The 14,457-nt window shown below is 49.4% G+C and overlaps 5 protein-coding genes across 5 annotated transcripts; 2 read left to right on the top strand and 3 right to left on the bottom strand.

The window, feature by feature from the left end:
• Positions 1 to 235: 235 nt before the first annotated feature.
• FSUBG_9145 (folylpolyglutamate synthetase) lies at positions 236 to 1,714 on the top strand (the record flags this gene model as incomplete). The annotated part of the gene is made up of 1 exon (XM_036687627.1): positions 236 to 1,714. The coding sequence occupies one exon, from the start codon at positions 236 to 238 to the stop codon at positions 1,712 to 1,714; it is 1,479 nt and encodes a 492-aa protein (XP_036535379.1).
• Positions 1,715 to 1,742: 28 nt separating this feature from the next.
• On the bottom strand, positions 1,743 to 3,375 carry FSUBG_9144 (folylpolyglutamate synthase; the record flags this gene model as incomplete). The annotated part of the gene is made up of 4 exons (XM_036687626.1): positions 1,743 to 2,157; positions 2,205 to 3,103; positions 3,153 to 3,284; positions 3,349 to 3,375. 4 exons carry the CDS (start codon positions 3,373 to 3,375, stop codon positions 1,743 to 1,745), a joined length of 1,473 nt encoding a protein of 490 aa, XP_036535378.1.
• A 579-nt stretch (positions 3,376 to 3,954) lies between these two features.
• On the bottom strand, positions 3,955 to 4,812 carry FSUBG_9143 (DUF636 domain protein; the record flags this gene model as incomplete). Its single annotated transcript, XM_036687625.1, has 1 exon — positions 3,955 to 4,812. One exon carries the CDS (start codon positions 4,810 to 4,812, stop codon positions 3,955 to 3,957), a length of 858 nt encoding a protein of 285 aa, XP_036535377.1.
• Positions 4,813 to 5,712: 900 nt separating this feature from the next.
• Positions 5,713 to 7,455, top strand: FSUBG_9142 (udp-galactose transporter like; the record flags this gene model as incomplete). The annotated part of the gene is made up of 1 exon (XM_036687624.1): positions 5,713 to 7,455. The coding sequence occupies one exon, from the start codon at positions 5,713 to 5,715 to the stop codon at positions 7,453 to 7,455; it is 1,743 nt and encodes a 580-aa protein (XP_036535376.1).
• Positions 7,456 to 9,559: 2,104 nt separating this feature from the next.
• Positions 9,560 to 13,990, bottom strand: FSUBG_9141 (uncharacterized protein; the record flags this gene model as incomplete). The annotated part of the gene is made up of 1 exon (XM_036687623.1): positions 9,560 to 13,990. One exon carries the CDS (start codon positions 13,988 to 13,990, stop codon positions 9,560 to 9,562), a length of 4,431 nt encoding a protein of 1,476 aa, XP_036535375.1.
• Between the last annotated feature and the right edge of the window lie 467 nt (positions 13,991 to 14,457).

Raw genomic sequence — 14,457 nt, 5'->3', positions numbered from 1 at the left:
ATGTTGAATAGGACAAAAGGCTTAGGTAGTAGTTAGAAGTACCACACAAGTTACACATGACGGCCTAATAACCTATTCTACTCCGTTTCTTCACCTTCACATTTAACTCAAGCCTTGGTTCTTCCGAGGCCTATGTTTATGCACTCATATCTCAGCGCGACCTAACAACACTTGTTCAAACTGCCTATTGAATAAAAAACTCAGTTCCCTGCTGAGAAATCAATCAACGCACTCAATGGCGGCACGTAGGGGCATTAGCACCGTGTCCCGCGACTACAATGAAGCTCTCCGTCTGCTTTCGACACTTTACTCAAATCGCCAAGCCACGAATCTTTTTGACAAATCAATCGCCTCAAATTCCTCATCTGTACCAACAAAGGATCCCAATGCTTTAGCTATTCCTGAGATGCGCGAATGGCTCCGACGTGCTGGGTATGAACCAAAGGATCTTGCACGTCTGAGACACATCCACATAGCCGGCACCAAAGGCAAAGGCTCTGTAAGCGCATTTGCGACGAGCATGCTACGAGAGTACGAGATTGTTGGGACTTATACGAGCCCACATCTCGTGAGCCCGCGCGAGCGCATTGCTATTCAAGGAGAGCCGGTTTCGCAGAGCCTCTTCGCTGCTGCTTTCTTTGACCTCTGGGAAAGTCTGTCTGAAGCTGCTAAGAAGGATGGCAAAAGCCTCACCGAGTCTGAAGGACCTGGCTCAAAGCCATTCTTCTTCCGCTTCATGACACTCCTTGCTTGGCATATCTTCCTGAGTCAAAAGGTCGATAGCGTTGTTCTTGAATGCGGTATCGGCGGAGAGTATGACGCTACAAATGTGGTGCCCCCAGAGGCTGTTTCTGCTGCGGTCATCACGCAGCTGGGTATAGACCATGTCGCGATGCTAGGCGACACGGTTGAGAAGATCGCATGGCACAAAGCCGGCATTCTCAAGCCAGGTGTGCGTGGTTTCGTCCGACGAATGGACGAGAAGCCTGGTGTGATGCAAGTGCTTCGACAGCGGGCAGCAGAAAAGGGGGCTGAGCTCGTCGAGTTGGATGACGCCAGGATCGAACTATGGGGAGGTGTGCATGGAAGACTGCAAGGTGACTTTCAAAAGTATAACCAAGCTCTTGCTGTCTGTGCTGTACGACAACATCTAGGCATGAGTTTTGAGCCCAAGGACTTTTTTAAGAACATTCAAAGAAAGATGTGTGTAGGGCTCGAGCACGCAAGTCTCAGGGGGCGCTGCGAGATCATCCAGCAGGGCCACATTGGCTGGTACCTGGACGGTGCGCATACGACGGATAGCATGTATGAGGTCGCAAAATGGTTCGCTTCGAATGTTGAAACCTTTGAATCCGCAATTCTGGTTTTCAACCAGCAGGAGAGAGATGCAACAAAACTACTGACAATATTGCTTGACACTGTTCAAGAGTTTACTGGCAGAACAAACATATTCAGCCATGCGTTCTTTACAAGGAACGATCAGGAGCGGCCTTCAACGGATGAAGAAGCCAGAGATCTGAGTGTGCAGACACGTGTGGCAGAGATGATGGCTGAGAGAGCAGCTGATTGTGAGGTCAACACATTTGATAATATCCAGGACGCTGTAGCTGAGGCTAGAAAAGTTGCAGGAGTTTATCATAGGGTTTTGGCTACAGGGAGCATGTATCTTGTAGGGGGTGTACTCCAAGTATTGGAGCCTGAAGGTCTATTGTAAATACTATTTACCTGATGTGCCCACCAAATCATAGAGCATCAGCCTTTTCCAGTATTCCCAAGGCACCACCAACGAGATGCAAGCTTCCCGTGATAAATGCCTGCACAGTCTCTCCCTCTGGGAGATCCTCTCCAAGATGACGGGCGTAGTGAATGGATTGCTCGATTGTGGGCATGACTTTTACCGTGGCCGTGGGATCAAGGGACATCCACTTATCCGCAAACCGTTGCTGAACAGTCATCTTATCAATCTCAGCAGGGTCGAATTGACGGTTGACAAAGTCACGCTTGTAGCCAGATGCTGCATAGGTGACGTTTGTGCAAAAGATGACGTGGTCAAATGCTGGTCGTCCTTCTCGTCTGGTCGCTTTGAAGACGGACTCGAGAAAGTCGACAGCTTCGGAGCGGCCTTGTTGATTGAAGATCATGACTCGTGGTCCATTGCTGAACCTATTAGTTGAATGGCGGGATAGAGTGGTATGATGACTTACCGGCCAGTAGTTTCGTCCTTGAACCATTTGGACGACATCTTGAGACTATCAGAAGTATGGGCGCCATCGACGTGCCATGTCACCTTGTCTTCCTTCTTGACCTCACACCGACCTCTCCACACAACCTTTTCAAGTCCGTCTACAAACTCCTTGGGTAAAGTATCCGTCCGAGGTGGTAGAGAAATGCCCACTTTCTCCAGTGCTGTTTCGGCGAGTGCGATAGCCAGTGTAGCATTACGCTTCTGAAATGTTGCATCTGGTCGAATTTGAACACTGCTAAGCCGGGGGTCGACTGGTAGAACTTTCAGGTCGACGTTCTTTTCCTCAGCTCTTTTCCTCAGAACTTCTTCTGCGTCTGGGACCTGTTCGATTGTAAAAGCTGCGCTTCCTGTCTTCATAATACCCGCCTTGTGCCATGCAATCTTGGCCACTGTATCACCAAGAGCAAAGACATGATCAATGCCTAGTGTACTAATCCCAGATACTATAGGCTTCTCTACAACGTTTGTGGCATCAAATTCACCACCAATACCAGTCTCATATATAGCGACATCTATGCCCTCTTGGAGAAAGACGTGCCAACTCATCAAAGTCAGATATCGCGCATAAATAGGTCGAGGAGCCATGAGTTTGTTTGCGTCATCTTTCGGTGCTGATTCAAGACGGTCCCACACTTCAAAGAAATATTTTGCGAACAGGTCTTCTGAAATGGGTGTTGAGTTGATGCGTATGCGCTCACGAACAGCGATGAGATGAGGTGATGTGAAGAAGCCCGTCTTGCGGGGTGTGCCCCTTGTGTGCTGATACTGAGAGAGGATAGAGTCGACAAAGGCGCAGGTACTACCTTTGCCTTTTGTGCCGGCTACATGTACAATGTTTAGGCGATTGAGATCGGATGGCTGTCATTTAGTCAGTCTCATGCATATGTCCTCGTGCTCAAGATCTTACAGTATATCCAATACGATGAAGATATGTCTGCATTTCCTTGATAGAGACAGCATCAGGCCTTATCCCCGCCTTCCGACGAGCCTCGACGACATCAAAAGGTGTCTGGAGTGAGTTGAGCGCATCAATGGCATCCTAAAACAAGTCAGCTGGCCATTCTTCTTGTCCTTTTCTCGAAGCAGTGTGAGAGGTTGCGTACGTTATAGGACCGTCCTTTTGAGGCCATGGTGGATGCCGCGACTCGTTGTACCGCTATGAAACTGAAAGGTTGCCTAAAAGCCCGCCAAGAGACATAACGCATTGAAATCGGCAGCGCCTTGAGATGTTTAAGTGAAGGTGTCCTGTCTTTTGGTGGTGGTAACTCGCAGAAAGCTCGGGTAATCCACCCGTGAAATCAATGTCGTGCTATAGACGAAGTATTCGAGCTCAGTGACCGCACCATGAGTAACTAATATCGAAAGAGCCGGTACAAGTCAGAGATATCAGATATAAACCTTTTTCGACTTGCTGAATAGAAATTTGGGCTCATGAAGCGATGTCGCCGCACACCAGACTCGGGGTGTATCCCGCTAAGAACTTAGTGATAGGACGGGCTTCGGAAGGCGAATGCCGCTGATTGCATTAATAGGTAGCCATGGTCAAGGGAAGTTCATATAAATTTCTTCAGGAAATAGAGGAATAGATATTTGCTATTATTTTGACCGTTGAACTTTAGTCATAATCGTTGTCACTTCACCAACAAACTCCTAACAACCCCAAGACTAACACGCATTGTCCTTCGGCAAACCTCCGGATATCGGAGCCATCAACCGATATTGTATTTCTCAATAAGACCTTCTCTCTTCAACACCCACTTGTTCATGCCTTCTTGCAGTGCTTCAGTAAAGTCACTATCGAATCTCTTTCCGCTATCAGCCCATGCCAACCTTGCTCGCCAAGTGAGCCACTTCTCTGCCATGACACCTTCAGGCGCTCTGATGATGCCCGTGGCCAAGTCGACAACATGATGCTTCTCAGACGGCCTTCGACAAGCGTGAGAGAAGAAGACAGTGGCGCCGCAAGTGCCGCAGAAGGATCTTACGACATCGTCCGACGATTTGAACGTCTTGGCGCTCCCAATGAGTAGACCATCCTCGATACGGGGCTCGCATATGGATAAAGGGATAAACGTCCATCCCACAACGTTAGTCCCATTGTGAAGCCGGCAATCATCGCATGCGTCAAAAGTCGCAAGCCACTTGGTATCATCTCTGTGCGAAACGAACTGCGAATAGAATTTATCCTCCTTGATCTCCTGGCTCGGGCGGGGAATAGTGAAAGAGATGCCTTTGCACTCGCATTCCACACGAAGGCGCTCTTCCCCGCCCTTCCCAACTTCCACATGAGATTCAACGATCTTTGCCTCAGGGCTATTCTCAGCAGGGTTCCAGTCAATGAACTCTTTTCCGCCAGTATGTGTCAGGGCTTCGGCAATCCCTCGGTCCTTTGTAGAGTTGCTGAAGATGTGCTTGCGAACATCGAAGAAGTCTGAAGCGTTCACGAATGTTGATGAAGCAACTGTCCAGAACTCGTTCTCAGGCGGCCCCATTGAAGCAATGTGACAACCACACGTTGAGCAAAAGTTCCATGTTCCGATCTTCTTCCCAATGGCGTAGCTGGTCATATTGCTTCTGGAGGATGGTTCCACGAACTTGGGCTTCACCCCGTCCGGCAGCGGAGCATGGAAAATGCATGGCGCACCAGAGCCATACCTGCAGAGGCTGCAATGGCAGAGATGTGTGAGTAGAGGTAGTTTCGAAACGGGCACATCGATCGTGTAATGGACAGCGCCGCAATAGCACTTGGCTTCAAGAGTTTTGCTTTCATTGCATTCTGCCATGGCTGAGACAGTCACAGACAGGCTGAGATGTGTAGGTTAGTAGCCAAAACTGTTCTGTCGGTGATCAATGTGTAGTGAACGGAGTTGCAGGTCAGCCCACGGCGAAAGACCTTGTGCTTTTATACAGCGCTCTGCTTGTGGGGATCACTCAATAGGCAGGTACCGCCATACGTCGTCTTATAATTCCCTTGGATGTATAGAAGTGCATCTGGCGTGTACAAAGGTTGGTCGGAGGGATTCAGGCCGATGTATTATATGTTTGCCCACGTTTGAACATGTTGATGTTCTATCAGAACTCACAACCAAAGATGGCATTTTCTGTTAATACCATAACAGACAGCGTGAAGTTTGCCTCACTACTATCTTGGCGCACCCCGCGATTAGAGCCTTATGACCTGAAGGGCGTGCATAACGCTAGGGCTGAGATCGTTTGGTCGTTATCGATCTACGGTATCGCCATGGCTTGAATTGGCGGCTGGATGTTGTTGTGGGGCCAACGGTAACAAGTCAGATTGATAGCCGAAGTTAGCCCGCCAATCTATCTTCAAAGGTTGGTTCCTACCTTTTTTTTTCTTAGTGGAGAGGCTGGACCATTCATCATGACTTCAACGCCTCACAAACTTTCTTCCTCTGCTATCTCCTTCTATCGCAGCGTCATAAAAGTTGCCCCGGATTAGAAAAAAAATGTCAGAGGTCTCGGACTTTGATAAGCAACAAAGGCAGCTGGAAGATGATCTTAGCAAGCTGCAGAATGCCCTGAAGCATTGGCAGACCTGGCATGTTGAGTATGAGATGCTCAAAGAAGAGGTCGAAGCCGTTTGCAAGAACGGCGAGACAGAGCTCAAGACTATTCATGCCGGATTCGAAGGTGAACTTTTGAAAGATCGTGAGCTTGATGAGATCTTTGGTGAGAGGACACATCGATCTGGTGAACAGATTGTGAATATTCTTGACCGACGCATCGATTACGTTACCACGAATATCACATCGCTCCAAAAACAGATCAGCGCTGCTGAGACCAAGCTTGACGAAAGTCAACCCGACTTCACTGAAGACGACGGCCTGCCTATCACAGAAATCATCGAGCAGCTTGACGATGACGACAACGTTATCTCTTACAAGCTCAACCAGCCTGATACTGCCTTACCCAAGATTCAAGATGCCCTTCAGAAAGCCGGTATCGAAGATCTCGAAGATGGCAACTCAGCCTCAAAACCCGAGATCTCTAAACAAAAGGAAGCAGAACACTCCCAAGAAAGTCCTTCCCAGCATACAGAGCTTGAATCCACGACTCTAGCACCATCCGCCACTAAAGGTGTGGTGTTTGCTGCAGATACTAAAATGCAAGACGGCCCAAAGCCCCAAGTCTCGCGGAATGCTAAGCGTGTTGAAGAGATCATGAACCATGCCAAGGAGCAGGAGAAGATCAGCAACGAGCATGCGTACATCCCCGAGGATGAGGATGAGGAGGACGCGGAGCTGCGGCGGCAGATGCTCGAATACTCGGGAGAAGTTGGTGCTGTTGTCGCCGAGCTGCAGCTCGAAGAGGGAGACAGCGACGACTACGAATACGAGTACAGTGATGAAGGTTTTGAGGATGATGACGACGGCCAGGAAGACAAATATGGTCGGTATACTGGCCGCGTTGTGACGGACGATTACCGTCAAAGAATGCTGGAATTAGAGAAGAAGCTGGGTATCAAATCGCGCTTCACCGAGCAGCCAGAAGATAGGGATGGTGACGCAAGTTCGGATGACGAAGAAGGCATTGGCCGTATCGTAGTCAAACCAGCCTCGGCGACAACAGCGTCATCATCCTCAGCCTCGAAACTTGTGCCCGCCAAGTCAAATATCAAAGAGAAGCAACCAGAACAATCCAGTGGCAAGAAGGGCGTTCGCTTTGCTGCCAATCTGGACATCGCACCGGAGAACGAGCCCACTGTCCTTCCAGTGAGAGAAGCTCCCGTGAAGGAAAAAGAACCGATTGTGGAACCCTTGAGCGACAAAATCGTTGAGCGCTCCAGCACTGCCAAGGCTCCCGATCCATCTGAAATCAAGTCAACACGCAAACCATCGAGATTCAAGAAGGCCAGAGATACTGTTCCACCGGGCCCTCTTGATATTCCCGCCAAGTTCCTCGATCAAGACAGGCCCACGGCACCTACGGGTCCTGAAGGAACAACACTCGCTGACACATTAGTTGAGCGCGAATCCATACGCGCTGCTCCTCACCCACCGGATGAATTCGATGATGAGTTGATATATCAAGAAGTCGCTGATGAGCACCACAAGCTTCGAAAGAAGTTCATCCAACGAGAAGGTGGGTTCCTCAAGGAAGATGAATCTCCAATTCAACCCTTGGAGGAGCAAGATGGTGGACGGGAGCCAGTCAGTCGTTTCAAGGCTGCCAGGCTCTCAAAGTACTAAAGTAAACAAAGCGAAACAAAACAAAGGACAAAAGTAAGGCACTTAAATGGAATGAGCTGCCGGGGGAACGAAGAGTCGAGAAGAATCGATTTGTTGCCCGTCTTATGCTACTCCCGAGTTGCCTTTCGTGAAGTGGCATCAGTGATTGCTACAGTGCTACTACACTATAATACGCGTCGTTTATGCTAACCATGAGGATAACTTTTAACATTTGATTTGGCTATTGACTATTGTTTGACTATTGACTCTGAAGGGGGTCACACGGAACGCTTTTCAAATCTGACAATTGATGTGTTGCAGCCTTTAATCTGCTTCTACGTTACTAGCGGTTCCAATAGTAAATTCGGACGGGCTCTCTGAAACCTTTACCTTAAGCTTGTGGTTTTGGTTATTCGTTTCACCCTTTACATTATATTTTAGCTATCACACCTTGTTCATTAGTGCCTTGATGAAGATATGTACATAGAATAATCCATTCATGTGCCTATTCTTATCTGTTGTCCCTCTGCCTCGGACCCTCGGTGGCTTTAGTTATGAGCGTCCTCTTAATTATCCCTGTTTGTCGTATTGCCTATTCAAGCTTTTGAGGCTTGCATAAATGTGGAATGCGGGCGCGTTCCGGAAGTTCGGCACCGCATCTTTCGGCAGTGACCGTGCCGGTTAATGGCTTGCTGACGGCCCTGGACCCTATCATTGGCGAATGGCGTGCCTGGACGAAACCATACTCGGCGTGGGTTTGCCGTACGTCTTATACATAGTATCCCTAATAGCATGGACCCTGGCCAGAACACTCTCCCTACGGCTGCTCCCGCAGACAATATCTCAGGCCTGGACGGCTACTCGGCATCTCAAGCGTACGTCACAGGAGTCTCTGGTCAAAGCTGAATTGAAAGGAACCATACGGTGAGGCCAATCAAGAATGTAGACAAAGACAGGAGCTGCTGGGACTGAGTGGCTGAGTTTCAGTGAACAGAGAGGCCTCTCAGTTGGCTCAAGGTACTTAAGAGCTCGTTCCTAGCTGTGGGATCACTGACTTGCTACATACAACACACAGACAGACAGCACTAAACAAACAAACAACTCTACTTCATCATCCACTACCTACTCTCTTCTTACCCAGATCCATCACTCGGTCTCCCTCGAATCATTCAAGATGCCCGCCGCCATGGAGCCCACTCAGCAAGCCCCCATGACCTCTGATAACGGAGACATCGTCACACAGCAGCCTGTAAGTGTTATCGTACGCAAAGGCTCCATGCTTCACTGACTAACACGTATGAAGAGCGCTGAGCCTCAGCCTGATATGACCATGCGTGGTGGTGAGGAGGCTGGCTGTGAGATCTGCTGTGGTCTCTGCGCCTGCGACGAGGGATGCTGCTAAGCAGACAGCCTCGCGTAGAGTGTTCTGAGTAGAATAGACTGCTCGGGATGGAGTTTGGGTAGCATTTTTATCGTGATTTATTAGCAGCTCCCGCCTGGATGGTTGATCCAGTGGAGCAATAAACTACATTCAAACAACACCTGATTACTTCGTGACATAGGCTTTATGTCTAATAGTAACCTAAACCAAAGATCTGGGACAGATTCTTCATGTCAGTTTGGCCAAACCCTTTTGAGGGATCCGTCATGCACACAATATGTATCCACCTCCGCCCAAAGGCTCATAGTACGAAGATCATGGCATCAAACTCATGGACTCTCGAGTCAGCCATTCTTCTACCAGAGCGATTTGTTACTCATGATCAATCGTGGTTATGATGCTTCTTTCAAATGTACCAACGTCCAGGCGTGTCAATAGATAGGCATTTATACAGAGTCTTAGATAAGAATACAATATTGTGATCAACTACAGAATAAAAAGCAAACTAAATTTCAAAATTTGTACCACGATGTATATGTGTGCTATGTCGCTCAGGAACCTAACCATGCTGGCTTGTTCATACTGGCTAAGTAGAACAAGTTCATCATCAGGTAGCCGTTCGTATGGGTCTGACAACCCATCACACATCTCAATTGTGCTCGAGGGCTCTTTAACAAGCAAACTTTTGCTTGGCGCATGCTTCATAGTGTCTTGTCCTCCTTCGTCTTCATCTTCTTCCTTTCTCTAGGCGTCTTTGGCATCATGTTCCTTCATCTGATCTCTTATATGATTCGGGACGTTCCTGATGTCGATGATTTTTAGGCCTTGTTTCTTTTTATTAGTATCCGGGGTACCAAACGTCGCCTCCATATCAGCCTTCTTATTCTCATCGCCCTCATTGGTAGTCGCCAGTGATGGCGACCGTCCTTGAGTGGAAGAGTTTCTGCGAGGTGTCGACGGAGCTGGAGCTGGAGCTGGAGCTGGCCGTCTCGGCTGCATAAAGACACTGGGTGGTGGCTTATTCCGTCTTCGCGTCGTCAGTCGTTCCTGTTGTTTCCTGCTGAACTCTGCAAACTCCTCTGGGGTAGGGCCGGAGTTCACACGCGCTGGTGTGGCCGTTCTTGTTCGGTTATAAAGCGTTGGGTTGCCCCCTGGAAGTGCCAGTCCACCTACAATCACTGGGCGAATATTCGGTTGTTGTTGCGTATTGCTGGGGCCCGCTACGATGGGTGATGTGTTCGCAGTGGGAGTATTTTGCCGAGCTGCGGCTGTGCTTGGGGCTGCTGGTGTTTGAGTGAGCGTTATTTGAACTAGTGAGGGTCGGCTTTCAGCTTGCAAGGTAGATGCAGAGGCGCTTTGAGGTTGCTGTGAGTTTGGTTCAGACTGTTCCTCTGGCAGAGTCGTTGCTGTTGGTCTTTCGACTTCATGATCCCTGATGGATGACTCCTGTATGTTAGTCTCATGAGTATTGGTTTTCTGACTGTTTGTGATATGGGCATCAGTATCCTTATGACTAGAGTCCTTGTCTGAAGGAGACACTGCCTGGTTTGAAGCATCATTCCCGACAACAATACCGACACCAGCTGCGAGGTCTAATAGACGGAGAGCCGCCTCGTCCATCTCCGCTATATCAGCTCTGCTGTCTTCATTTACCTGGGAGGGCGTTTGCTGTAATGATCCTGGCTGTGTGTGGGGTTGCCCTTGCGACACCGTGGGAGTGTTCTTACAAGCTCGCAGCATCGGTTTCGCAATCTTTCGGGTAGCGCGCTGTTCAGCAGTAGCTTCTTTCACTGGATCAATGGGATCGTTGTCCGTGATGCCTGGCTTGTAGGGCTTATCTTTGTCTGTCTGCGGTTCTGCTGCTGCTGCCTTGGCTCTAGCACGAAAATTCTCTAGAAGCCGTCCTGGAGACAAGGGAGGCTGAATGGGAGAACTGGGAGAAATGGAAGAAATGGGAGACAGGGGAGAAACGGGAGAAAAGGGAGAAACGGGAGGTTGAGAGGGCCAGACAAAAGGTTGAGTGGGAGCAGTAGGAGGTTGAGGGGGACTAGGTTGAGGGGGGAAAATACAAGGTTGAGTGGGAGCAATGGGAGGTTGAACATCTTGTGAGGGTGTGCCATCGCCGTCTTCCTCTCTGTCTTCCATCAACGCGTCTATAAGCTCCTCTGCAAGCTCTTTTTCCTCCTCTTCAGTCATCCCTATCTTGATAGTCGGGGCCCCTGGCTGTTGAAATGTGAAGGCTGGAATGGCCGGCGGTGCAGGCAACTGCATATCCTGCATAGCAGTATCTTTGATGTTTGACTGTTGATCTTCGTCTTCTATATCTCTCATCGGGCTCGTTGACGGCTCTCTTTCTGGTTCCATGTCTTCCCAGGCGTCTTCGTCATCTTCTTCCATAAGGAACTTAAACACATCCTGAGATGCTTCTCCTATTCTTCTGGTTTCATCTTCATTTGGCCGCCAGACATCGGTCATTTGGGCGTCATTCGTTGCAGATACTGGGAAGGGCTGCTCCTCCAGACCGGCGGCACCATGCTCGGAAGTCCCCATCTCTTCGTCACTGTCCTGAGGGTTTGTTTTTGCGGCTTGTTTTTCTGGTCCTCCGTCCAAGCGTTCTTGTTGGTTTTCGACCACATCATGGCCATCGAGGCTATCCCCATATATATCCTCGTCAGATTCGCTGCACACGCGCTGGGCAGATGCTGCGATTAGCTCATCGAGCGAAGTATCTATGTCTTCAATCTCCCGAAGTGTGGGAATGGAGCTAGGACCAGGAGAGCTGGGTTGCTGCCCTATACTTGTTCCCTCAGATACAGAGTGGCCCAGCGTGTTTGAAAGGAACGGTTTCAAAGCAGGGGGCAAGGTTGTCTCATCTTCATTGACTTTGACGAGCGGTGTCTCTTTAGAAGCATTTTCACAAGCTTCAATCAAAGCTTTAGTCAAAGCCTGTTGGCTCCTCTCAGTGCTTGGGTCTACTGTAGTAGATTGGTGTCCCGTGAGAGGCTCATTCTCGGCGGATACGACGCTTGAAAGGGGCTCCGGGAAGGTCTGAAGAGGGGCTTCGCCTTGGACATCTTGGGCTCCCGAGGCTGTATCTATGGAGTCGCTAGTCAAAACATTAGAGACAGATGGATTCTCTGGAGTAGCTTGACGATCAGTAGTCTCTGGCAAAGGAAGCTCAGGGGTAAGTAGATCTCTAACGACAGGACTTGCTTGAATATCATGTTTCGAGTCGTCATGTGACATGGGCGTGGAGGGAATAGGGACGCTGGCGGAAGTGGTAGTAGTATCAATGACTTGCTGGGTCTTCAGAGACTTGAATGAACTAGGAGGTTGTTGGTCCAACAGCCCCATCGACATCTCGTACATCTTCGCTCTTTTGTCTTCATACCTTTCGGTATTGGCCTTTTTACTACTTCTGGTAGTAACACCCTTTCGTGATTGGCGACTTGTATCCTTATGCCCCTTTGACTTTGCGCCGCCAATAGAAGACTTGGGCGCCCGCTCCTTTCGCCTCGAAGTCCCTACAGCAGACAGTCGTGCAGACCTCATGAAAGCTGAAACAGATGAGTGGATGGCGGTGGGACGGTCGAGGCCCGTAGCATGAGTCTGTACGGGCTCAGGTTCAGCATCAGTTGTAGGCTCAGGCGAGTCAGGAAGTGCGATAGAGGCGGGACGAGGTGAGGGTATAGCAGAGTGTTCTGGCTCCTTTACTTCGTCTTCAGCTCTATTTTCTTGGATAATGAGCAAGTTGGCGTTGACTCTTGGCTCGGGGTCCTCGAGGGCCTTCCCCTTGTCGAGAGACGCTTGTGTGTCCGTATCCTCAGGCGAAGCTGGATCTGGACTCGGCTCTGAGACTAAAAGCTCTGGCACAACTACTGAGGCCTCGGGCTCTTCTTGGACGGGGGTGTCCACCGGGTCAGTCTGTACACCCTGACTGACATACGATCGGGGTGGCAGCTCTAAGGGCTTTGCCTCCATGCCACGGCTAGCAAGATCTGTTGGCTCCGTTTGCGTGCTCGCATTCTTGACCACAGTACGTCTCGGTCCTAGGGTTTTGTACCATCCTTCTTCCCAGGCTCTTTTGATGTCTTGTCCTCTCGGAATATGTCTTGTATCAGCAGGAGCCGGGACTGGTAGAGGAGGACGGGCTGGAGGAGTCGGCGTAGGAGGAGATCCTGGTGTAGGAGGGGGTCCCGGTGCAGGAGGAGGAGAAGGTCCCGGCGGAGGAGGAGGAGATCCTGGTGTAGTTGGATGTCCCAGTACAGTCAAAGTTCCCAGTACAGTTAGAGGTCCCATTATAGTCAAAGGTCCTGGTATAGTTGAAGGCCCTGCTGTAGTTGAAGATCCCGGTGTAGTTGAAGGTCCCGGGGCAGGCTCATGGGCCGGAGGCAGAGATACGGGGCCGCCGGCTCTAAAACTTCCAGCTAATGTCGCCTCGCCAGGCCTGGAAGCATCAAGCAGTCTAGGGCGATTCAGTTCTCGGAGGCGTTGACGGTTTATTAGCCCTCTTGATTGAAGGCCTTCCCAGACTAAGCCAGTCCTTTCATTCTCGATTCTCCTTCTCTCATTCGCTATTCTCAATCTCTGGTTTTCTGCCTCAGCAATCCGATTCTGCTCGTTGAGGACTTGAGCTTGTCTCGTGGTATTGTCCTCCTCGACCCGCTGTCTCATCCGCTGTTCTGCACCAGTATGGCTGGGTTGGATGCCGGTTATGTTTCCGTCTGGTGCGTCATTATTTCTAAATTCAGCACCTGTGATCTCGGATAGTTCGTCTTGTGTAGAAATGAGATATTCTCTCACCATTTCCATCGCTTGACAAGCCATAGATTTGATCATGGCAAGGGTTGTAAGGATGCTCGGCATCGTAAGATACTCCCAAACAGTCCACACTGGCCAGAAGAATGGCCAGAGGAGGCTTTTGAGTACATCCCGAAGAAAAAAGATGAACATAGGGACGACGAGAGTGATTAGTACGGCCAAGCTGACAAGGCAGTCGGCGAGGAGGATTGTCATGGGCACAAGGACGATGCCCATCGTCTTGAGGACCTTGTAAAGAACGTAGATAGTGGTGAGGGCAATAATGCAGTGTTTGGTGTCAAAAGGCTTGCCTGGGGTGAAAATAGAATCCCACAGCCAATCCCAGAGCCAGCTAGGATCTGATTCGCGTGCCATGTTGTTGGTTCGTGTCAAGGGAGTGGCTAAGAAGTCACAAAGGTTAGTTCCCTTAAGTTATGGTGACTTCGTGTAAGTATAGAGTATAGTATAGTATAGTATAATATAGTATCAGGAGCGTATGAATGTTGTTGTGGATGTGTATAGAAGTGAGCGAAAGGTTTATGAACTCACTGGATAATGATGCGTGGGCAATGGTTTATGATATAGTACTGAACGAATCTTTTTGAGAAGAAGAATTTGAAGAGTCATAGAGTTCTTTGGCGAATTTATTGTTACTCTCAGTATTCTTTTGTTGTGAATAAAGTCCTTGGAGGTGGCCAGGCAGATGCTGGCAGTGTTCAACCACAAAACAGTCACTGAACAAACACTGGCGAACACTGACAAAAAAGGTGAAATCTCTTTCAGTCACTGGGGTGTGTTGGCCTTGCTGTGTGAGCACTGATCCTGCCCGAGACATGTAAATA

The sequence above is a fragment of the Fusarium subglutinans genome (genome assembly GCF_013396075.1).
Source record: "Fusarium subglutinans strain NRRL 66333 chromosome Unknown NRRL66333_c0000135, whole genome shotgun sequence".
In the NCBI taxonomy this organism is placed as follows: domain Eukaryota; kingdom Fungi; phylum Ascomycota; class Sordariomycetes; order Hypocreales; family Nectriaceae; genus Fusarium; species Fusarium subglutinans.
The sequence above is the reverse complement of the archived record's forward strand: the minus strand, read 5'-3'. Positions and strand labels throughout refer to the sequence as shown.